Source organism: Sander vitreus, chromosome 9, assembly GCF_031162955.1.
Source record: "Sander vitreus isolate 19-12246 chromosome 9, sanVit1, whole genome shotgun sequence".
Taxonomy (NCBI): domain Eukaryota; kingdom Metazoa; phylum Chordata; class Actinopteri; order Perciformes; family Percidae; genus Sander; species Sander vitreus.
The window spans coordinates 7,708,606-7,734,856 of NC_135863.1; the positions used below are offsets into that span (position 1 = coordinate 7,708,606).

Below are 26,251 nucleotides of genomic sequence, written 5' to 3' on the forward strand. Positions count from 1 at the left end.
CAAATAGACCTTTCATAATGCACAGTATCCATCAGTTTGTCAAAATAATCGTCTCAAAACGATGTTGCATTCATAGTAGCTGGGAATTCTGACGATTTCAAATCAACGTTGTAAGTATTAACAAAATCCGATTAAAGTCAAAAGTGATATAACTAGACCTTTAAAGTTACCAAAGGAAAATTTATCTATTTGCTATAACTACAGTTAAAACTCGTTTGATTCAAATATTCTATCCAAGCTATGCTGATATGGCTCGATAAAAGGAAATGGTCATCTTCTAGGTGTTCCTGAACGCCTCAAGTCTCTCGGTGCCTACGTCACCGTGCAGTGCCCAATGAGAACACGCAACGAAGTCTTGACGGTGACGTAACAGGAAATGTAAACATATTCCAAAAGCAGACAGATTTTTTAGCTTTATTTCTCCTCTTTAAGCTAATTTTACCGGTCGAAGTCATGCAAACGTGGAGTCTCGTATCAATGTGTGTGTTGCTAGGTATTGTTGTGAGATGGGGCGTTTCGTTAAATTCATATTCAGGTAGGAAGAGTGTGGAGTTCAACGTTAACATGCTACAGTCTTCTTTGCTACATTGCTGCTTGTTTCAGTTTAACGTTAGTTCATTTGATTTTCTCTAAAACTATTAACAGAAAGTTGTTTTACACATATTAGAGTGTTGCTGTTAGCGGCTAGCATCCAGTCACTGGCTCATTATGTCTGTTGTATGTGTGTGTGTATGTGGTTAAATGCAGTCATTCATTGATATAGTTTCCCATTCATTAGACTAACAGCTGAATGATTTTCCTCCAGGGGCGGGGAAACCTCCAATGTTTGGCGATTATGAAGCTCAAAGGCACTGGCAAGAAGTAACCTACAACCTCCCTCTCCAGGAATGGTCAGTCTGAAGTTTGTTTACTCAGTGGAGCAAGCCAAGCTCAATCAGGCACCTGAAAAGAGTATGATGAGCTCTTCTGGGCTTTAACAGTGACGGGAAATATTGTAATGATCGACTCAAAACACACTAATGTATATCTTATTGTGAGAGCAGATTATTTGAGTCACATACCCCACAATACCACATGTATGGGATAAAAAGAGGTCCAGAAGATCACCAAAGTTAAAGCTAAAACTGCATGTTTTTGAACAAGTGTGCTTTATGCACCATAAAGCATTAAAGGGATCAATCCAGATTGTCTACTTAACACCAATGGCTGCACCCCACTTTAATGATTATTTGTCTGACACTTTCACAGTTTCCGAATAAATATACCTGTATCTACATTTGCACTCATCTAGGTACTTTAACACCACTGAGAATGACTTGAACTACTGGGGTCTTGACTACCCTCCTCTCACTGCTTATCACAGCCTGGTCTGTGCTTACGTGTAAGTATTTTTTATTATTTAGAGAGAGTATATTTTACAGGAAATTTCTGCTTTAGTGTATAAATGTTGTGAGTTGGAGTTTCCATGTTATGCCAGTTTTATTATGGCACACATTTCTATTCTAGTTACGTTTGTATTCTATTCTATACACCATTGTGCATAGGTATTTCAAAAGCAGGTCCCCTTGCCTGTTTTAAGGATTATAAATACTATAATTTCTATACTATAACTATTTATATTCCTGCAGAGCCAAAACGATAAACCCTGAATGGGTGGATCTCCACAAATCCAGAGGTTATGAAAGTCCAGCGCACAAGTTATTCATGAGAGTTACAGGTGCAGTAAGCTTCCTTGATCCATATATCTAACTCAACCTCAAAATAACAATCATTTACTTACTTACACATTAGATATGATATAATATGGTTCTTTGTTCTGTTTCAGTCCTGGTGGCAGATTTGTTGATATACATCCCTGCTGTGGTTTTATACTGTTTATACCTGACTGATGGATCCACTAAAAAAAAGGTAAGACACTTGCCCAATATGTCATGATATCTAATAGTTTTTGTCAACTAAAGACCCCAACAAACCTACCCTTGTTAAATCTGATTACAGCACTGGTCATCCAAATTGGGGAATTATGAAGTCATTATTGCAAAAAAATATGATACCATTACAATTTCCAAGATGTTACTATTTCAGGGGGTATAAATACATATACAGTACAATCAATTAAGAGGGATCTTTTGTAATACTTTTTGACTGTGTGTTAAATGATCAGTTATTACAAGATCAGTAGCTACAACAGACACATACAGGCGTTGTCTGGCTATCCTATCATGCATTGCCTTTTGTTTAGTGCACGGGGGGACAGGCTCTTTGCACCTTATGACCCTAAGTATGATAATCAATTACTGGAAAGCAATGAATGAATAAATAAAACCGTTTACTTTGTTCTTTCTTTTACACAAAAGAATGTTTATCAGGTGTCCACATCTTTTCATACATGACATAGCCCATAACCTTTGATGCATCATTGTAAACTAATCAACAGTGGACTGTTGTTAGATTTGAGTTTTGTTTACCTTTTAAAAACTAATACATGTTTTTTTATTCTCCAGGTTTGCACTGTGTTCTGCTTCCTTCTATACCCAGGCCTAATTCTCATTGACTATGGTCATTTCCAGTATCCTTTATGAACAGGTGCGTTTCTACAATCTATTCACTGTGATAGCATTATTGTTATTTGCTTTGATGACTTCCTGTGAAATACTGACCTTTGCAGCCATTGACTTTAAAATCCCAATTCTTATAGTAGCAGAGTAGTATATTAAGTATTAAATTAAGTATATTTTCTCATAGCCTTTGTAGCTTTTTGAGTTGCGTTGATTAAAATACGGTTTTGTGAGGATTTAAAATATTTTTGAACAACTTCAAAACTGGAATTTCTAGATTTGCACAACTAAATTAGTGTCTTCTGAATGGCAATATAAAGCTAATATTTGGAGATTTTGCCCGATAGCAGCATTATATAAGATTGTTTACAACTTCCAGATATTACATGTGCCACTTTTGCACATCATGCACCTTTTGTGTGTAAAACTTAACGTAACGTAACCCAATTCCCCCCCCCCCCGGGGATCAATTAAGTATTTCTGATTTATTAGAGATTAAATGGAAGGAAACAGTAGCTGAAATGGGATGCAGTTATTTTATTTCATGTATGCAGTGTCCTTTCATATAATGATATAATGATAACACAATAAAAAAGAAATCGAGTGGTTGTTATTCAGACACTAACAATGAAAGCGTTGATGTGTAAACTGAACATTTGAACTGAACTGACCCCGGATCAGCTGCTGTTTTCTAAGGTACTTGTCCCATACAGGCACATTGAGCTGCTTCTCTCCATTTGTCTTGACCTTATACATGGAGAAACTTTCAGCACAATATTGACCTTAACCCGAATCAGGTACAATGGAGTGAGTCTGGGCTTTGCCCTGTGGGGGGTTCTGGCTCTGGGTCTGGGCTGGGATGCGTTGGGCTCACTGGCCTTTTGCCTGGCTCTCAACTACAAACAGATGGAGCTTTACCATGCTCTGCCCTTCTTCTGCTACCTGCTAGGGAAGAGTGTCAAACTGGGCCTGATGGGGCGAGGGTGAGTCTGATTGTTTGTGTCTTATGTTTTCTTTCTCTTTTTTATTTATTTTTTCATACATACCCACACAGCACAATCAGATGGGCTCAAGTACCCTTAAATCATACCCCTTTGATAGATGGGATGGCTTTATGTAGTTGTTGTAATAGTATTTCACCACAGACAAAACACAGTAGGCGGTGGTAGATCTGTGGCATATATGAATCCATACAAGACATAGTGATCCTGGAATGAAAGGAGACAGTCAAACATCCCAAGATACTTTCTTGCAATTAGACCACAACTTATGTCTCAGTAAAGCAACCACCGGTATAGGGGATTATTAAAAGGGATTCTTTTTGTGTATGTGTAGTCATAATTATTCAACTGTGTTTGTTTTGGTTATTGTTTTGCCACTCTGCATAGAAGTGTCAGCTGAGTGCTGAAAGCAGATACGTAATGTCAGTCTATAAGCGAGCAGTGTCCTCAGGAGAGCCACAGAATGACTGAGGTAATCCGATTGGATGCTGTTACTAGTGTGTCCAGTGTCTGTTTATCTAGTAACAATGTACCAAGGGCATTTAGTAGCAAATGGAGAGCTGGATTAGAAGGGCCGGGGGGGAGATATGTCCAGATGACACTCTCGCCATGCCCAAACTCCTCAGCTATGCTGTGTGTGCAACTTAACCAGCAGCTTCACAGTTACAGCTGACAAGATATGACCTACACTGAAGACTTTCAGCTGATGCATGGCTTTCACTGCATTCCTCAACACAAGGCATCACATGCCAAATTTAGGACTTGCAGACAGTATGTACTAATTGTTTGAGGAATGCCAGTAGACAAAGACAATTTTTTTTTTTTTTTTTTTTACGTTTACAAAAAATGTCCAAATTCTGTTAGGAAGTGCCTATTTTTTTCATTATTAATGATATATCTGTACCTCCTGCACTCAGACATGATGCCTGTCTCTCTTCATATAGGCTTTTCCTGTTGGTGAGAATTGCTTCAACAGTGTTGGTGACTTTTGCCCTCTGCTGGCTGCCCTTCCTGTCTGACCCCGGTGACGCCATGCAGGTGGTCAGGAGGATCTTTCCCGTGGCTCGCGGCCTGTTTGAGGTACAGTAGAGTTTTTCTTGAATGAAAAGTCAGCCTGAAAAAAACACATCTGAAAAGCTCAAACTTGCCTTTTGAGACTCATAGCCTTATATACAAACAAAAAAAACATTTGTACTCTTTTTATGCAGGGATCTAACAATAGCTGCTCACAATCCCAATTTGTCATTTAAAGAAACAAATCGAATAAGATAATATCTCCTGATAGATCAATACAGCTCAATATATAGGCAAATGATAGACCAGTATAGCCTGGAAATAAGATGATCATACAGGTCACATGCACATCTCCTGTGACAGTTCCCTTTGAAGTCTGACTTGACCCTGAGGTGGTGCAGATGTTTAACCTCCTCAAGATCCTGGTCTGGTGGTATTCATAAGAATGTGTATCCCAGGGAACTTTCAGAAATGTTATGAATAAATGTGAGTGTAATCATAGTAATTAAATGTCCTGAAATTCCAAATACCATCAATAGCATAAAATAATTTAATACGCTTAAGGGATTTTTGTATGGTTTCCGATATAGAATATATGTAATGCCATCTTTTGTTATGCTATGAGCCAACAGAGATGCTGTTACTGTATGTGTCTATTTACCCAAAAGCCTGGTGCTGTGTTGGGTATCAACTATATATGTGCTTGACATTGGTTTGTGGCTGCTCCTTCTGTTGATTTCGGGTCACATTGGCCCGTTTTTAAATTTTTGTTTGATATCAGAAAATATTGGACGTAGAAATGAGCGCTGAAAATATGTAGAAAATTTCTTTTTAAATTGTCACAAATGTCAGAAAAAAAGTGGTTTTTTTCAAGATTGAAGGGAAGACAACACAAGGGTTAAGGCATAGAAGACATGTGTAAATCTAATGCTCAGAAGTCATAATTTTTACTCATCCATCAAATGTAGGGTCAAAAAAAGGGGGCGGGTTATGTGTCTTCTTTTTGCTGACTTTTCCTGGACAGCAGATAAGGGTCTTATTTTTTCTCACCACCAGGTTCTTTTTTCACCATTTTGGTATATTTTCCATAAATATCATTTTGAGATATTGGATTTGGATCTTGCAATTTTGTAATCTTTATTTTTCTCAATTTGTTGTAATTTCTGTTGAAACAGGATGTTGTTTTGAGACAAAACACAGCGAGGGACCATTCTAAATTGTTATCCAGTTAAAGAGAGAAAGGCTGTTTGATATTACAGGATTTCATGGTGATGGCTGAGATGTTTTGTTTGTACTGTTTCCTAGGAAGAGACATTTCTCTCAGAAGTTAAAGCCCTTATTTCATTATAACAACTTTACAGCACAAGGCTGTGACCAGTGCTTTACAACTCAAATACAACCTGTGTGGCACTCCTCATGTCCTATACACTGTTCCATAGTCTCAGTATGGTGAACACCCCTCCACCCTGCACTGCTTAGCTGGTGGGAAATGGATACCCTGCAGGATCAAAGAAAACAGTGGAATAAAATGGTGAAAGGTCAGGAGATCAGTTTCACTCTATCTCTGGGAGGTGTTGGGGTTCAAGACGTACAGTTGGAGGATATAGATAAATCTAACTAATTTATGGCCTGGGTGTTTTCAGCACTTCATAGCAGAGCCATGTTCTAGCCATATGGACTGATGAGTGGAGCAAACGCTACATTGAAAGGCGTATCAGAGCACATACGACAACTGTTGCCTGCTACTGACTCTATCTTCGGAAAGCATACAAGTATGATAGACTGTTTTATAGCACTCACACACATTTGTAAGTTGTGGTCAGTCATTTGTTGCCTCTGAGAAAAGGAGGCACAGGAATATGATATTAATTAAAAAAGAAAGTGATAGCGAACAGTGAGAAGAAATCCAGTTGATAGTGTTGAGAGCTGTAATGGAAGGGGCAGAGGTAAAGTAACTGTGTGTGTCTGTGCTTGCATGTGTGAGTGACAGCTCAGAGGCCAGAGGCAGCTCTCATTTCTGAAACCCACGCATCCCTCTTGTCCCCGTCCCCGAGGTGGCACCCACCACAAGGTGTCACGGATGTGAGAAGTAATTAAAAATTCTACCAGGGGAGCAGATGGCAGCATTCGCTGTGGCAGTATTTGTTCAACAAAATGATGCAAACATAATACACAGGGTGTGAGAGACACTATACTCCCCTGTGACGACAGCATGAGAGGCTGCCCGGTCGAGTCGTCCTGAACTAATTGTGAAATTGTGCACGTAAGCAGAAGCTTTGGACAAGGGGACAGGGGTGAGAAAGGGTGCTGACTGGTGGTTGTGGCAGCTTCTGGGCGGGAGCAGTTGTAAGTTTACCCACTGAGCTGCATTCTGGCGTCTCACATTGCTGCCTGCTCACAAAAATGGCACCAAATGCTTATCCCTGTGAAATTCCATGCTAGCTCATAGGTGAAGGAGCGCACTGCTCTCGCCCCCCTTACATTTGCCGATGGGACCCCCCTCTTGTTCATGTGTTGCCTTCAGGAACATTCCCGTAGCGGTTATTTGGAGCGGGGAGGCAAAGAGGAAAGAGAGAGGGAAGGGGCCAAGACAACACAACACTGGACGGCCCAGTGCTGCTGACTAGGCTGCCATTAAGAGCCACACAGCTGTGCTGTGAGCAGCTGTAGCACAGAGCAGAGAGAGGAGGCCAGAAATAGTTTTTCTAGACAGGGCCATACACTGAAAGCACGTTGTCTCTGTGACGTCTGATATCATAGTGCACAGTCGGCTTTAATATTATCTGATCCCTGCACAACTGCTTAAGCACTTAAATCAACTGAATCTCACGGCAACGCCCCCCCCCCTCATCTCTTATCAACCACAAGTACTTTTAGGCTGGTATTAAGGCTGTACCATATCTTCCATATTATTCAGATCAGATTTTAAAGGTTATTTGCAAAAACAATATAAAAATGATACAGTCCAACATGAGGGGGATTACATGTACATACATACGACTTCATGTGGCAAATAAAAATGGATTGATTGATTGAGAGAAAAAGTTATAGTGTTTTCTTTAGAGCTGAAATGATTGATGAATGTTGAAAGACAGAAAATTATTCTGCAGCTATTTTGATAATTGATTAATGGTTTGAGTCACTTTAGTCAAAGCAACAATGGCAAATATTCTCTGTATTCAGCTTCATTTTCTGCTTTTCGTCGTTTTACATAGTTGTTTATGTAGGTTTTTGGACTGTTGGTCTGACAAAACAAGTCATTTAAAGACGTCACTGTGGGCTCTGGGAAATTGTGATTTTTCACTATTTTCTGACATTTTAAAAGAAAAGAAAATAATTAAGAAAACAACTGGCAGATTATTTGATTAAAACTATTATTTGATATTGCTTAAAACCTAATAAATGAAATTATACAGAGAAGTGTTAAACATATTGACATTACGTAATTTTCAGCAGCCCTCTGTGGTTGGTCTGGATCTGCTGATTATGCAGAAACTACTCTGGTTTGACACTTGACCTTGTGTCTCCAAGTTTACAAATACGTACAAATGTCTAGAATGCTCCAGGGAATTTTTATTGCACTTTCAGTGGGGAAATTATTACTTTCAGCAATGGCACCTATTTGCTTTCTCTTCAAAATTGAATTCTGAATGTATTCATTTTTGTACACAGGCATCAAGGCATGTGTTGAATTTAGAAATATTTTTGTGTGTGTGTGTGTGTGTGTGTGTGTGTGTGTGTGTGTAGGATAAGGTGGCCAACACATGGTGCAGCTTGAACATCCTGATTAAGATCAGATCCATTCTGTCCAGTGACTCCCAGATCTACATCAGGTAATCCCTCTATCCATCTAACAAGGTTTCACTTTTTTTTTTTTTTTTCTTTTTTTTTTAAACCTGATTTTCAGAAAATATATGGATTATGTGCTTTATTTCGATGATAAAGTGGATGAGAGACAAATTAATAGCACTATCAGGGGAGACAATATTGTAAACACTGAGCACTCAGGATATTTAACTTGAGTTTCTCTGTCCACTACCACACTGAGCATCCCGGGAAGTATTTGGATAAGTTATTTTGACTAAAAGCTGAGAACCTGTCCGATCACAATGAGAAAACAGTTGTGTCATGGTGGAGCCTGCTTAAATAACCCAGCACGCTAAATTTAGGAGTCGTATGTTCGCAGCATGGACACGTTTCTGCCAGACTGCTAAGTCCGGGGATCAAGTTGGACTTCTTTGACTGTAGTTGACTTTCAAACAAATGAAAAACAATCTTGTCTTTTTGGCACAGGGAGCGGATTGCTAAATGCTCTGGTGTGGGTATACTGTGTACATAGAATGAATCAGCTGTGAAAAGTGATACGTGTCCTTCCGCCCGCAAAACCCTGCCCTACACATAACACACACATAACACACTTGCGGTCATACACACTAAATACCCACTTACTGGTCATTTACTGCTATTCATCTACCACTGCCAGTATCTCTATCTATCTACTACTAAGATTATTTCTATCTACCATTATGATTATTTCTATATATCTATCTGTGTCATAGTACAAACACATTGTTGCCCTCATGCCTTGAACTAACTCGCTGCCCGACCTCTCAGCACATTCACACTGACACATAGTCACTCTCGTCCGGTGCCTCCACCCCCAGCAGGTGACAATTGAAGGGTTAAACTACTGCCTGCTAACCCGAAGAGGGGCCAGTATTTGGTAATTTACCACATAGCAGAGGTCTTAGTTAAAAACACAGCCAGATGAATCCACAGTTTGACGTAGTGATTGTTTGCCTTTGACATCAAAATCAGATTATCTTGTGCCGCGGACTGAAAACAAATCTTGTTTTTTCTTTTATTCTGGCACCAAAAATAGTGGACTGCTTTTCAGTTCTGTGGTCATTATCAGTTTTCACTTGAAGCCACATCAACACGACAGAAAGATGTACAGTATGTGTAAGTCTGGAATTATGTGCAAATGCAATTATTCATATTGACTCCAAATTGATTTTATACTCTACATCTCTCACTGAGGATTTGTGTGCAATTAAGTGTGCCGATGTGAGATAATCTGAAGGCTCATATGTATTGTTTTTCAGTTTTGCCTGCACTCTCCTGGCAGTCCTACCTTCCTGCGTCAGACTTCTGATGAAGCCCACCTTCTGGCAGTTTAAACTGGCCTTGGTGAGAGGCATCCAACTAATGTCAAAACAATAGCAAATCAAATTTACGGACCCTCCCCTTACAGAGAGACAAGGCCTGTTCTTTTAACCAATCACAGAGAGGCTCAAGTATCAGTGATGTAATCATTTTCATTTGTTTGAAAATATTCAGCATTTCACTGTCTCGTCTAAAAATTGCATACAAATAATTACAATGTGAACATTATTGATGCCTCCGTTCATACATTACTTTTTACCTTCACTGCCTTTACCAACAAGTATGCTATCCTGTATTATTGTTCAATAACAGTAGTTGTTTTACTAATAATCTCAATGTCAATTTTACTTTTAGGTCAATTCATCTCTGGCGTTTTTCCTCTTCTCCTATCAAGTCCACGAGAAGTCTATCCTCTTGGCTGCCTTGTAAGTACAGAGGTAATATTTCACTACACGTGACAGCAGCTGCGATGGTAACAAACATTAACAGTACTTTTTCTATCTTGTAGTGATACCTCAAATATTCATGAGTTTAGATTTAATTTCTGCTCACAAAGGAGCCATTCGTCCGCTCCCCCACTTCAGATCTCAGTTTATGTCCTGCAGATTGTTAATGACTTGAAGACGTGCACACTCTGTAAAAGTGACATCATCCTCCCGCTGTGCTTCTACAGTTGCAGAGGAAATATCTATGTAAGTGCAGACTTGCTAACTGAGGGCTTATTCACCTCTGTGCGACACAGACATAAAAGCAGCCATCCAGCTTCCATTGTCATGATATGAGAAAATGCAGTACTTGCACAAGTGAGCATAAAACGTGCATGTGTGCGATTCATTACCATTTACCTCCATATGTAAAGCTGTGCAGGTACAGAGTGAAGTCTGGCATAGATTTGACAAGAGCAAGGGATTTGGTTTCTGGATCTGGGCTCATCTATTAATTTAGATTAGGCTAGATTGTTGCTTTATTAACTATTGAGTTATATCTCCCACCTGTCCCCCTGAATCAATCAGTAATGCATGTCCAGGGATTAGGAAAGAATGGCAGGCGGCAGCTCGGGGCGTTGTTTGCGCAGGATCAATTATTGGGCTGTAACAGGATCGCCAAAGAGCACTTGCTGTAATTATGGTGTCAGGGACCGGTGGAAAGTGTCCCCCCTCGGAGCACAGTGTACAGCTAGCACTGGCTAGCAATGACGCAGGCAACCAGGCTCAACTAACAACAGGCCTACACTACACAGAAACGCACACATGTGCCATGAAGTCATACATTTTACTTCTTGGCAAAACATTTCCACGTCTTTAATGTTGTATTAAAGTAAAGTTCAAGTAAACGTTGGAGAGATATATATATATATATATATATATATATATGCCAGTAAAAGAGTTACAGTTACAGTAAAAGAGTATATATGGATGTAAAGTAAAGTGGTACAACAAACACTTGACTGCCTTGTGACGGACTGTCAATAATCGATTCATGTGGCTGTCCTGTAGTGTCGGTTGCTTTAATATTGTACACGCATGATATCAGTTCCCATCCAGCTGCGACCTAACATGGCCTCACTTCCTTCCCTTACTGTAAAATGATATTTAATGGTGCTTACTGTAGAGTATGTTCAACAATGAGTATGTCCAACTTTGATCTTTTCTAGGTCTGTCTGCCTCCTGCTGAATGATCTCCCCTTGATGGTTATCTGGTTCCTGCAGGCCTCTACTTTCAGGTGAGACTGTGTGAAAGAAAGTCCACTGTCACAGAACAACACACTGTCTACAACACAGGTAGTAGATGTAAGAGAGCTGGGGCTTGATTGTTTATGTCAGAGGTCTTTTAGTTTTTCAGTACACTACCTACATTTTATTTGTTTGGGATCCATGCTTATCAAAAGATGTTGTGCTGTTGCCATGTAGGGAAAAAATTGACATGTCATTCATTCTGTCTCTTTTTTTAAAGGTTATTTTTTGGGCTTTTTTATAAAGGTGCTCTAAGCGATGTGACGTGTTTTTTAGGCTACAAAATTTTTTGTCACATACAGCAAACATCTCCTCACTATCCACTAGCTGCCTGTCCACTGAACACACTGTAAAAAAACGCGGTCTCTGTAGACAGCCCAGGCTCCACAAACGGCAACAAAAACAAACTGCGCCAACCTGCACCACTAAACATAACAAAGTGTTCCAGCCAATAACCGACAAGAAGGATTTGGGGGTGGGGCTTGGGGGGGTTAGTGTGCGAAAGGGAGGGGGGGGGGACAGGATGAGGAGGAGGGAGGGGCGAGCTAGCCTCGTTTTGTTTGACAATACTTTGAACGTCAACAAGAAGTAACGTCACCCAACATCGCTTAGAGCACCTTTAAATAGATGAGATAGACAGGAAAGGGGGGGGGGGGGAAGAGAGCGAGGGGATGACACGCAGCAAAAGGCCGCAGGTCGGATTTGAACCCAAGCCGCTGAGAAGTACTCAGCCCACATGAGGCACACACTCCACCGGGTGAGCCAGAGGTCGCCCCCTCATTCTGAGTCTTAAGCCATTACTGGTGATGTTTTATATCATTTATATGTTTTTTATTAAGTAATAATCAGTCATGAAGCCACCTCTAGCAGCTGGTTAGCATAAATACTGGAAACGGGTAAACAGCAAATAAGCTTATTCCTTCAATAAACAGCAGGCTTCCATGCAACCATCTACAGCAACTCTGCCACCTTTGCTGCAGTCTGAACATTATTTCAGTTATCATTCGCTATTATTGAAGATGAAAAAGTGCAGAAAGATTAAAGCAAATCACACGTACTGTATTTTCATTCAGAAAAAATAAACCAAGGCTTTGTAAGTTGCAAATTTGTAGTTGAAGCGCAAGACTAATGTAACTGTGGAAAGAAGAAATTACACAATTTTCCTCGTAGAATCGAAAAGTTCAACAGTTCTCAGAGGTCTCACAGGTACTTTATAGTAGCTAATGTTAGCACAATTAAGCTACATATTGCTTTATAACTGACAATACTGAGTCACTTAACCAATTTGATTAATCTTTTCTACTTGTGACCAGTATGGAATGAGGGTGAATTATTAAATTTAATGTAACAGTAGCTCTTGTGGCCCCAGTGGTCAAAAGTTACACAGTCACACTTTATGAAAACAAATGGACATATGGGATGTCCTGGTAGCTAAGTTGGCACGTACCACAGAACTGCAATGTCCAGGGTTTGAATCTGTTTATTTCTCACCACTGTCAACCATCAAATGAAAAACGCCATAGAAATAATCCTAAGAAGTTAAATGGATCTATGATGTGGGTTGAGCTGAGGACCATGAATGGAAAAGACAAGTAGTGCTGCATATGCTCTGTCTAACTTTCGCCAGCTGTTGTTAAATTCTTCCGGCAGCACTAATTGTCGTGCGTGTGGTTTAGTATAAGGATATCTGGGGATTACACAGCATAGTCTGCATGCCTGCTGTCTAAGTGTGCGTTGTGTGGGGACAGGAGGTCATTCTGTAGCTGCCTCTCAGTACAGTCTGACTTGGACTTTCACATTATCTTCATCCACTACAGCCTCCATTTAAAGAAATACATCTTTTGTTAGCATAATTGGCTGAATGGATGCTTAACCATAGCAATTTTAAGGAGGACATAATGCAGCCAGTCTGCTTAAATTGACAAAGTATGTATTTCTAAATTGTTAAACGTTTATCTGCTGAATGGAGTTTTTTTGTCAGAGTAAAAATCAGAATGAGTGGTTTGTTGAGTGGATGGGTTTTTACAAGCTGGGGTGATATGCGATTTACTATGAGTCAACTGTTGTTCTTGTCCATGCCCCTCTGCTAAACTAAGATAAGCTTGGCATAAATGTCAGAGCCATCTCTCCCCAGGGGACAGACTGTTTGTGCAGGCCTGCTGAATAAAAGCTATGTGGTTTACTGTTGCTTTTTTTCTCAGCAACCATGATACTGAACTTAATGATGTACTGCTTGACGTATATAAAAATTCATAAAGTAAACCATCATGCTATGTATATTTACATATTTCCATATATAAGTGTGTATCAAAGTAGGGCTGGGCAATATATCGATATTATATCAATAAATGTGATATGATAATATGGCTTAAGTGTTGTCTTTTCCTGGTGTTAAAGGCTGCATTACAGTAAAGTGATGTCATTTTCTGAACTTACCAGACTGTTCTAGCTGTTCTATTATTTGCCTTTACCCACTTAGTCATTATATCCACATTACTGACGATTATTTATCAAAAATATCATTGTGTAAATATTTTGTGAAAGCACCAATAGTCAACCCTACAATATCGTTGCGGTATCGATATCGAGGTATTTGGTCAAAAATATCGGGATATTTGATTTTCTCCATATCGCCCAGCCCTATATCAAAGCTCCAGCTGCACATAGCCTGCTTACTCTGTTTATACATTGCTCTGTTTGGGGTTATTGTACATTACTCCAAACATTGACATCAGCGAAAATGGCTAATTTCTAAACCGTAAATGCACTATTGTTCTTGTCCCTCTGTGCAGCATGCTGCCTCTGTTTCTGAAGGACGGTCTGCTGGTGCCCTATGCTGTGACCTCACTGGCCTTCCTCTTCTTCAGCATCTATCTCCTGTCTGCACTGGAGCACTGTTCAGAGGAGGAGCTGAGGCTGGGAGCCTTTCACAAGCTGTTGTTCTGCCTACCCAAACTGGACCTGGCCAGGATTGTAAGATGGAAGGTTGGTGTGGTCCAAGCCCTGAATGAGTAACACTGCATGAGCACTGATTTTGTGATTTGCTGGTCCAAAGACGTCTATGCGTCCATGTTACAACCAGGCTAAATTTGGCTGTTGGGTATATCAAGATGTTAGGTTACATTTAACCATTTCAGTAGCATTCTAATTGTTTCATTTAAACGTGTAGTTAGGATTTGCTATTTATAGCCCTAGAAATATAGTAATTATAATGGTATTGAAGCAATGTAACCTACATATCTACAAAACGTTCACTATCATATTTTTCCAATTGACCCTGGTTTTGATCTATAGGCACCTTTTGACCTGCAAACATGTGTAGCGAAAATAAAGTTATTCCGCATAAAGAGACATACAGTATGTTGCACAACTGGTACCTGTGACTGACTGATTGAGAAGAAACACAATTTTCACAAAAGACTTGTGTGTCCCCAGTCATGCTGAAGTCAAAACAATTATTGTTCTTTTGGGGGGGCAAAGAATACGGTAACTAAGTGCAAATGTGATTCCATGGTTTATGGTAAATGTTGTAGGTCAAGCTGCAGAGGTTGTGGTCTGCAATCCCAGAGATCTGAACAGGAGGCGTAACCTCTATCATCGTCGTCGTGGCTCTAATTGGCTGCCAGTAAAATAAAGGTCATGTAGATTGCTTAATACCTATTAACACACGTAGCGAAGGCAGTATTGTATGTCTTCATCTTTTGCAGGTTTTGCACATAGGACTAATTTAAATCCACAATGTGTAGAATATCTATTTTATTATAACAACATCTTTAACATTATTCTAATGCCATGAGTTACGTTTGTAGAGAAATTAGACAATCCCAGTATAAATTAGTGTTATCTATGTGTTGGGCTTAGGCCATTTATCTCATTGTTAGCAGTATAGTTGGCAGGAGTTTCTCTCTATACCACAGTGTCTTTTTGGCACTACCACTAGGAGTCGCCAAAATCAAAAATGTTCTAATCCTACGCACAGGGGCGTTAAGCTTAACGCATGATTTCTTTTAGCTTCTGACAAGGCTCATGGTGCAAAGTAGAGATATTGCTGCTTGATTAAGTTAATAGTTCATGTCTGCTCTTGTATATGGGTGGAAGAGGATGCACAGCTGATGCATTTGTAATAGCATCGGGTGCTGATTTCAGAATCTCAGGTGGCCTTTACTTTGAAAGAGGCACTAGACCTAAATTGCACCCGTGTGAGAAGATATACCAACTGTATAAATAAAGATCATGTCCCGCTGTAAGTTGTGTAAGCTGTCCGGGGATGAAAGCCGCTGCCAGCCAAAGAATTATTTATCACTTATTTAAGTTTCCACAGCGTCTGAAGTGGCTGCACCGCCTGCCCCTTAGCGACACGGGCTCCGGTAGGGTGTCAGAGATTACGAGAAGGTGTCTTTTTATAGCGTGTGTCATTAACACAGGTTTGCCTAGATATATTTATTTACACAAGCAGCATAAATAGCGATCCCCGATGATGGCGATAAGGTTTCATAGGTTTGGGATGGCGGGGCGGGTGTGGGCATGAGGTGTTTCCTCCATCGTACTCCCTGACCTATCTCTGGCTCATAAAGCCCAAATAGACACGCGAATGATCTCACTGTGTTCTGTTTGCAACTCTGTAACCAGGCCAAAAGTAGTTTTTTGTAGGCCTTAATTCAAATCAGCTATTCTGCAGCGTGATACTGCAAGCCTCCATCTTTTCTTTATAGGCCCTCTCAAATTACCAATTTGATGTAAGACATCCAGTGATAAATATGCAGTGTGATTTGAGTGTCAGTGTGATTTCAAATTAAATCATTCATTGGTTTGATATTATAGTTACACTTAAAATTAAGAGAAAACCTAACCGTTTGTTCTTGGCCCGAGGTGCCCGGTCTTTTCATTGTTTTTATGAGGAACAGTTTCTGGTTTGGAATATCAATTCAGTCATCACGAAAAAAGCAGTTTGGCAAAGAGTTGTCTACATTTAAGGGGTGTTTCATGGAGTTTGCTCAGTTGTCACGGGGATGGCATGCTTAAGAGATGGGGGTTTCGATATATAGGTCACATAATGACAACCGAACCATCTCCACGACAACCAAGCTAACTCCATCTCCGATGAAGAAAGTGAGATGCGGTTGAAAGCTTAAAAGCTAGTCAGTTGACCTTAAGTTCTTTTTGTCAAGCTAATGTGTATTTTAGCATTTCATTATGAACTCATAATACTATCTGATACATGTCCCTTTTCTCATTGAGAACCACTCTGTCCGTCTGTGTTACAGTTCTACATCAGCGTCTCAGCCATGGCTGGTCTGAGTGTTGTGACTGTAGCTCTGGTTCCTCCAACACATCTACCCGACTTGTTTCCTGTGTTGGTGTCTTCTACTGCGTTCCTACACTTCTTAGGAACATTTATATACTTCAACATTGTCCAGTTCAGCGAGCCACCCAGCAGAAAGAGCCAGAAGAAGAACGACTGAATGGTGCCAAAGACTGTGATATGCACAGTACTTTTTTTTTCTTTTCTTAAAGATTATTCTTTGGGCATTTTCAGCCTTTATTTTGATAGGACAGCAGAAGACATGAAAGGGGAGAGAGAGGGGGAATGACATGCAGCAAAGGGCCGCAGGTTGGGGCCGCAGGTCGGAGCCGAACCCGGGCCCGCTGCGTTGAGGAGTAAACCTCTATATATGGGCGTCCGCTCTACCAACTGAGCCATCCAGGCGCCCAGCACTTTTTTTTTTAACCTAATTTGCTTTAGGGAAGCCAGTGTCACACCATGGGGCATGTTAATGTGCATAAAGGCTTTCACTCGTGCCATCATGTCCCCAGTGCAAATAGCACAAATGTAGAACTGCAACGACAAGTCGATCGAAAGAGAATGAATTGGGAACTATTTTGATAATCAATCATTTAAGTAAATTTTCAAGCAAAAAGGCCAAACATTTGATGGTTCCAGCTTCTCAAATATGATAATTTTCTGTTTCCTCTTCCTGCATTATAGTAAATTAAGACATTTGATGACATCACCTTGGGCTTTTGGAAATTGTGACAGGCATTTTCAGTTTTCTGAACTTTTATAGACCAAAATGATTAATCGAGAGAATCTGCAGATTAATCGTTAAGGCAAATCATTGTTAGTTGCAGCCCAACATATGCTTATTAAAGAGATATTGTGGGCTGAAAAATCATTATACTACAAAATTGCAACTCAGAAGATGTGACATCAAAGGAAAGAAGAGGAAAATGATATTTATCCAGTTTGGACCAAATAAATTTCAGAAATCAGTCCTCTCTGTTACTAAAACGGAATGTGAGTTACCAAACCTCTTTTCTTTAATTATTTTCATTGGCCACTCTTCAAACTACACCATTGCTGGCTAATCTCACAAGTGCATATAGACAAGCAGGGTGCAGCCTACACATTTGACCTTATATAACTTTGTGCCTGTATGCTCAAGCTATAGACGGTGGCCACAATAACAGGAACACCTGTTGTAAAGTTTAGTTATTGTTAAGACCACGGGGAGAGGTGTTGATTTAGTTTTGTGGTCACTTTTAAAGCCATAGCTGTTGGTGTTGCTACACTTATTGATATTGTAAGGCATTCCTGTTATTTTGTCCACCCTCAGTACCTCCTCTGGGAAATGTGATGAGAACACATACGTAACTGTTAGTCATTATTCATGTGTACTTTTTTTTTTTACGGTTTTCTACTGTATATTTTTATCCATCATTCAAGTTCTTTTGTACAAACTTAGTTTTTGTGAAAATAAATAAAATGTCTCAATGACCTAAAGTGAACATCAGTTTTGTTGCCACATTGTTAAAATGATTTAATTTTGAGCAGCTTCATATAAACTGTCTACATTTACCAAGTAGTCCGCTAAATCACCCCTAACAGTCTGGCAGAGACAGAGCCAATAATTGGACAGAAATTATATCTTTCAAAGCTTTTACTCAACATCATTAAATATTCATTACAAGTCCTAGATACTACAAGGGTCCTGCATGAAAGAACTGTTCATTTAAAACAAAACCAGTGACAGGGCAGGCCTTAAAAAGAGATGATGGAAGGTGACATATCTGAACATAATGCTATAAAGTTGAAATACCACAGAAAAAAGGTACAAGCAATTTCTTTCTCCAATCTCTGAGCGAGTTAATGACAGGCATAAAAAAATCCATTACAACTATAAATGTTATCAGGTCAGTGAGGGTGGCCTGTGCATCTGAGGCTCCAGGCCGGTAGCCAGTAATGAGCCACAGGAACAAATAGGAGCCCAAGATCTGAGTTAACTGTTACTACAATGGGACATGAACACAAGGGGCCAATTAGAGGTGGAGTGAAAGGCAGTGGTTTGCCCTTTTATTACACATGTTTATATAAAGTCATGCCAATACATTTAGAAAAGATGAGATCTTTTTTTTTTAACTCCCACTTCTGAAATGGGAAATTAAATAAAGAATATCCATTTCCAACTGGCAACTTGATTTGCTGAGGAGGATCATAGCATACGATCAAAAGGTGCAGAAATCAACCATTTTGATAATCGTTTAGGTAAATTATTGAGCAAAAGTCATTTGGTTCATTCTCAAATCTGAGGATTTTCTGCTTCTTTGAGATTTTCTATCATTGTAATGGGAATATCGTAGGGTGGACACATGGCAATTTGAAGACATCATTTTGGAATTTGTACTGGACATTTTTCACTATGATATTTTATAGACTCAAATTAAAAGAATCAAAAGATTAATTGCTAATTGAAATACGCATTAGTTTTATTAGTATTCAAATATACATCAATTTATATATATATGGTATTTGACAACACACTCCCACTCACAGCAGTAATAATTAAGCTACAACATATAACACTTATTGAAGCAAGCTGCCTTGCCTGGCTTCGTTTGCACTGCTCTCTGTAACCGTTTTGAAACAGATATAGGTTTGCAATTGGAAACTCATAAATACATCTCACAATCAACAAATTCAACCTGATAAAGTATCCAGTTCATGTGCTTCGGCTGTTTAAATAAAGTTAACTGGTTGCACGCCAGAGAGCGAGCCTTTTTCATTTTTAAGCCACAGTGAAAATAAGGCTCCTGTCACCACCTATTATGTGTATTACCTGTTATCCCCAGTTTCTGTGGCTCTAACCCTTAGAGACAGGCACAGGAAGTACATATTGTACCCTCATAGATCAAACTTTGTGCTAAGGGTCCCTTAGATTAATAATACACATTATTACTATAAGTAAGAAGAAGAGCTAACAGTTATAGATCCCAACCTCTTGTGAAAACTGTTAGTATCGGTTAACATTCTTTGTAATGTATCAGTGGTGGCAAGGGGGCCATTAAAAGCAGCACCGATCCTTCTATCAATGTCCAAAGGGGCCAGTATCAAAACATTAGTTTTGTTTATGAGCGTGCTGGCTTTGTCCTTCACGTGGCCTCTAAGGGTGATAAAGTGAGAGTTACACGATCCACCTTAGGCAGAAATAGGAAATGTTGCTGTGAACACCAGCTGTTGCATAGGTCGACTCGGGCAGTGAGAGGCCTCGGCCTTCCCAGGCACTGCCAAATAAAGAGACTACTGTGTTGTGCAAGACAGTTCCCTCCCACCTACCTTTACTTTTCAAAAGGTGTTAAACTACACAGGTGGGGAGGATTGCATAGTTTTAGCCATAAAGGGGATGAGGGTTGCCATCTGAAAGAACATTATTTGCACAGCGTTGCAGCATTGTGGTTAATGTAGAATCAACATTTGTCAGCTGCCAGGCAGAGGCTCTGGCGGGTAGACAGAGTCTAACATGTCAGTGGATTCGCTCGTACCGTTTCAGACACTTCTCCCGCAAATGAATGACGGCTTCCAAGACATCTCAGCCTCACAACTGACAGCGGGGATTCCACATTCATTTCCTGCCTTATCTCCGCTGGATCATAAGCACAAGAAGTGAAGAGCAATTCCATTAGCTGTCAACAGCCAAGAAGTCTTGCTAACAAAAACCTGGGGAATATGGGAGAGGAAACATGATTGTAACCCCATTGGCACCCAGTGATATTACACACACCACAGTCAAGACTGAATGTTCTTAAAGAAGGGAGTTAACAGGAGGCACGTTTTCCATATCCCAAGACATATGGAAATGTCTTTAAACTAAAATGTGTTATTCATTTCAAAAATTTGAGTTGAAGGGGGTTATTGTACCTCAGCCCATAATGGACTTCAGAAACTCATAGGAGCTACCCATCTTCGCAATTCCTAAAAAAAGAGAAATGAAGTAAAGGTGTTCATTTAAAAAAGGAAAATCCCTATTTTATAATTTGGGCGATGCTCAAGGCAACAGAAGTGGTAGGAACATGCAGAAAAGCAAATGCAGAGACAGATCATCTTAATATGGACAAGAAGTAACTAAATGTAAAGTCAACTACATTATTAAAATCGTATCTTTTAATAATGCTAATTAGTGTTTTCATTCAACCCTCAACTATATTTGGTTATGAAAAAATACTTATTTGCTCGCTGTGTTAATATTTCAAAGAAACATGGAAGTATATTTTTTGCACCCTAAGATTAAATGCAATGACGTTCACCAAGTCAGAAATCACGCCTGGAAAGATTGCATACTCTGCAAGCCACAGTGTCGATCGAAGGCCACCGGCTTCACTTGGACCAATACTAATATACAACTCCCCCCTTTAATTGCAACCATATGTTCAATCAGAAAGCATAAAACTCCCGGTGGGTAGGTGGCATCTGTCCGTGAGGCCTGCTAGGATTGATGTGCCAGAGTCTGGGAGCCGCCTGGGCCGGCGGCCCACGACCTGCGACACAGCCCCATCACTTTTATGACATCTTAAGGAATCTTCTTTTTAATACAGCCTATTACTGCTGACATACAAATCTTCCCCAACGTGGCCCCATCTATGGCCTGATCAATTTTTACACTGCTGAGCCGTCCCCTTTCTCCTCATTTTGTCATCTCAAAATTCATATTATATAGGATTTTCTTACGGGAAAACTGCAATAAAAATATGTTACCACCCCAAAGATGTGCACAAGTCAGTACTTGGCTGTTACTAAAAAGCTTCGGAGAAAATAAAATTTGTTTCTGCAGTAAGCAGAACTGTTTAAATGTTATTTATTTTTATGTTCCTAAGAAAATATATTGTGAAGTGCAGCATTGATTTAGAACATAACCATGTCTCGATACGGGTTGGTGGGGCTGAATTTATGAATCCTTTGCACAACTTCTTTAATTGAATTTTCCAAATCTCTCACCACACACAAATAATCAATACCTACTGCTGAGGGAAACTTGCCTCAGAATTATTAGGGCCTTTCTTTTTCAATTTTGTAGTCATCAGCACATACAGGCGCTGCGGGTATTTGTAATGCCGCGACTATACCCAGAGGATTTATGCTCGCCCCAAGCCTGATTGCTCACAAAGAGCGACTTCTTTAGAATGCTTACTGAAACTTTTGTTAACCTTAAAGGACGGCTGTAAGCGCTTCTTAACACTGCACTCTCACTCTGAGGGAAGAAGTAGTTTTAACTATCACAGCGTAAGGCGGAAAAGGGGATGACAAGGCAAGAAAAACGGGGAGAGGGAGAAGAAGACATAGGAGGAGAAGCGGCTTGACCTTCAAGGTTTAAATGTCCTCAAGGATTTACTCAGCTGCCTCGGCAGGGTGGAGGTGCTGGGGGGCCAGGCTTGGCACCTAAGAGAAGGGAGAGTCTGGGGTACTGAGTCTGAACATGCAGAAATGTCTGTTCCTGGTGTGTAATGGCTGCCATGGAAGATTTGTTTTCACCATAATAAGTACAGACGATACACAAGGCTCCAAAATTTGATGTGTTTAAAGCAAGACTATGTAATAACAGATTTTTCCCATATCCCATATATTCCCGTATAAGCATTAAAACACAACCTCATTACCTTTAATACACACAGGGGTTTTACTGCGACAGCCTCCCGAGGTCTGGTATGACCATTAGCCTATGTTAGCAAACTTTAGACAAATATTGTAATGTATTATTGAGTCAGTTTGCTGACTTTATGACTCTTATGTACTTTTTACTGTTGTGCTACTGTTACACTGTGTTTTACCATTATACTACTATGAATAGTCTGTATATTTGTCATGTGCTACTATTGTCTGCACCGTTGCCTCCTCAATCTAGATGTCCCAGAGGAAAGGGGACAAATAGCAACATATTTTTAACAACAAAGAGGTGCTTCCAACCAGTGCAGTCTCTACACCTTTTTAAATACTGTGGCCTAAAACCAATGCCATGGCTCAGGTGATGGGTCACTTGAAATCGTGTTGCAGCCCCTTAAACATCCTAAAATGCCTCATTGTAGCTCTGCAAAGACTTCAAGGATGATAGATAGAATTACGTTCACAAACAAAATGCTGCTCCACCAAGATGGACGTCCTTCATCACAGATTTTTTTCTGTAAAGTGAAGAAAGGGAGAGACAACCCAATTAAAAACTTTGACTATATGGATCTATTAAATATTGAGTATATGAGTGGAAAACAGTTCATTACAATGCTCTATAAATCAATCCCTACTTAGCACCTCAAGAAAACCTCTAATGTGGCATAGCCAAATCCATATTCAGTATGTATATACTACTGCTTCAATGTGTTATATCAATATGCACATAAAAAAGACAATTATACCTTAATAAGTAATACACATACTGGAGATATTTTCATTCCACTTGTGTTCCTATAACTTCCATACACAATAATGTATGTAAGTGTATGATTCCCATAGATGTCAAGAGAAGAGAACAACCAGCACACAATGTCTATTCCTACGTCCTCATAAGGCACTTAGCCTTTTTCCAAAGAGCTTCTTACACTCTCCTCTCTTGTATTGGACCCAAAGCCTAAAGGCCATAGCAGTGAATCTAAACAAACATTTTGCACTAGAGCAGGATCATGCTTCAAGATACCATCAACATCATCTGTCTGGATTTCATGCTCCCAGCAGATATAGGCCAGAACCCTTCAGCAGTTTTGAAAAACAGTTTACTTAAAATGTGTGTCTCAATGCACATAGAGGGCCAATTCTCTCCCACATCTATCTGCCCTGACATGAAGTCTGTTGTTGTAAGGGGGCTTATTCAAAACTGATAAATTTCACGGATCCACCATGTGACAAAAATGTGACTTTCCTGGGGTGTGGATCCACAATGCATCACGTATGTCCAGTTCCCTTACTGGAACTAATTAAAATAATTTCTAACAACCATATCGGAAAACAAGCTTGCCTCCTGACAATACCCTCTATTCATTTTCCACAAGTCGCTATTGTATGATTGGATCACAAGAATTGCTCCGCTGCAGGCATAATATGTGCCTAAAATAATCAAATTAATTCTATCCCTAGGAAATCTACTCATTGACTTGTTTGTGTAACCATGACAAAGTGTTGTTTTTCTGCAAAGGTCGCAGAGCACACAATTGTCTCAACAACTGAAACAAGCATCCATTGATGCTGTTAATGTTAAATTGCAAAGAAGATGCAGGGGGGGGGGAAGCAAATCAAATGGTGAAATAGTAGCAGATGGGTATGTCCTTGGGAATGAAACAGACTTGTGACTACATTTGTTTCCCTGATCATCTTGAAATCAACCAAACAACTGGCACTAAAATGTTTTCTTACAGCCCTTTAAAGACCTAGAGATAAGGTCTCAAACGCAACTGTCTACATGGAGCCATTTTAAGAATGTCATTGAGAATTTACAGTATGTGAACAAAAACAGTCTTCATATAAGCCAAAAGTAGCCGTATGTTCTGCACATAACTTCGGGTGGATAGCCACTGTAAAATTCTTAAACTTTTAGAACATTCAAGTTGTCCAACAGACCAAAATGAATGTGGCCTTTGATAAAATAGGGGGTGAATTTCTACACAAATCTTTAAACGCGTGATTCTCTTCTTAAGATATTGATCAAACCTCCACTCTACTTGCCATTAAGCCTCTCAGTGATCAATGTGATAAAATTCCAGTAATGTAAAGTAGGTGTGTTTATCTTGATGACGTAAAAGCATAACAGCAAATGAATGTTAAACAATAAAAAATTGGTTACTCTATCAGTGTGGTAGGTTTATTACCAGATAGATTACCTCGACTGTGGTGCTTGGGGTCTTTATATTCTTTCAAAGATGACTCGACTGTGGATGCTGAAAAGACACAAATGCCATGACAACTATTTTAAAAGCGGGAACAAATAGAGAGCTTAACCCAACATGTGTGCTTTCTATTTGATGATTTAAATAACTGCATACATAAACATAACATAAATCATTACTTGTTTCATGTATTTTACATCCAGTAGGGTCACTCAGCTCTCTGTGTCTCTATAGCTCAGTCTTCAGGTCAGTAATAGATCCGGTGAAGACATGTCATTGTTCACTGCTGCCCTCTGCTGACTAATTAAAAATACAGGATCAATGGCATAAAAGAGAAACCACATAAGCATTTAGCAATACACAGGAAATGGTGGAAAAAAAGTTAAAAAGATAGCTGGAAATGAATGAACAAAGTAAAAAAAAAATCAAAAAACAGCTGTATTCTGAAAGGAAAAGCCATGTCAGAGAGAATATTCAGTATGTAATAAAACCCATCATCTCTCAATCTCTAGATATGATGGAGTCAGAGACATTTCCGCCTATTGTTAAGATTTAAGACCAAAGAAAAAGTCTTTCTCACGAGTATTTCCTCTAGCTCTTTTCTGGCCTTGATGAATGCATCCACTGATTGTTCCAGTTTAGATCCCAAGGAGTCAAAGCAAAAGAGAGTGGGGTGACACATTCAGAAGTCTTCGTATTATAATTCTGTGATCTATCGAATAACTGATTGGCTGTAGCATTAAAACATTAAAACCTAAAATATGTCTCTTAAAGGACTACACATGGCTACAACTATTGACTAATTTAATATCTTGGATGTTATGTATTACTCAGTAGCTAGTGGCTTAAAACTGGTGAATGAGCCTCAAGAAGAGATTACAAACCACATGGAGTATCTATAAGGTACAATCCAAGACGTACATACAATTATAAAAGTAATTCATGTCCAACCTGAATTTGTGCTACTTTTATTTCAAAATGGTCTATGATCTGAACAATTGTCCATAACTAAAGCATTGGTTATCTAAAATACCCTATTGTAAACCAATTGTTTTTTTAATCTCTTATTAATTCATTTAATTATTATTATAATATTTCACTGGTTTGGAGGTGTATTGGTTTTTAATTCTGGCTGTTTGGGGTTCCACCTTCCCTTCCAAATACAATTAAACGTATTACAAAATGTACAATAAATTAAAACACGACTGTGTCCCAAATTACCCTAATATGACATAACCAAGTGAGTGTTATGAATGTACTGTAAATCGAGCTCATGTAACGTATTAGTGACAGCACTATAACATTAAAAACTAATGCTTGTCTTGATGGATGGGCCAGACACCAAATGTCTGCCTTGACTAAGGAAATGGTTCTTGTGTTAAGTGACTCTTATACAACTATTTTTAGTGCTATGTAAATCACTGATAATTTGGCCAGTGATGGATCTCCGTCATTCCGTGTCTCCTGTCATTAAATTCTGATACGTCACTATGACCATCAGGAAAGTGTAGCATTTAAAATATAGCAACTCGTAAAAGGGAGTTCTCTGTAACCCTTTAACTATGTGCTCTACTTTGGCTCTCTGTGTATTGATAGTTAGCAGTGAAGAATTGTCTAAAGTATGGGAAATGTAACAGCTGTA

General features: G+C 39.4%; 1 protein-coding gene across 1 annotated transcript; it reads left to right on the top strand.

Annotated features, from left to right (window-relative positions):
• The first annotated feature begins 358 nt into the window (after positions 1 to 358).
• Positions 359 to 18,247, top strand: alg6 (ALG6 alpha-1,3-glucosyltransferase). Its single transcript, XM_078258525.1, has 14 exons — positions 359 to 535; positions 806 to 890; positions 1,292 to 1,381; positions 1,629 to 1,717; positions 1,826 to 1,908; positions 2,505 to 2,569; positions 3,356 to 3,541; positions 4,504 to 4,639; positions 8,321 to 8,406; positions 9,679 to 9,763; positions 10,094 to 10,164; positions 11,394 to 11,462; positions 14,265 to 14,457; positions 16,737 to 18,247. The coding sequence occupies exons 1-14, from the start codon at positions 454 to 456 to the stop codon at positions 16,932 to 16,934; spliced, it is 1,518 nt and encodes a 505-aa protein (XP_078114651.1). The 5' UTR covers positions 359 to 453; the 3' UTR covers positions 16,935 to 18,247.
• Positions 18,248 to 26,251: the final 8,004 nt, after the last annotated feature.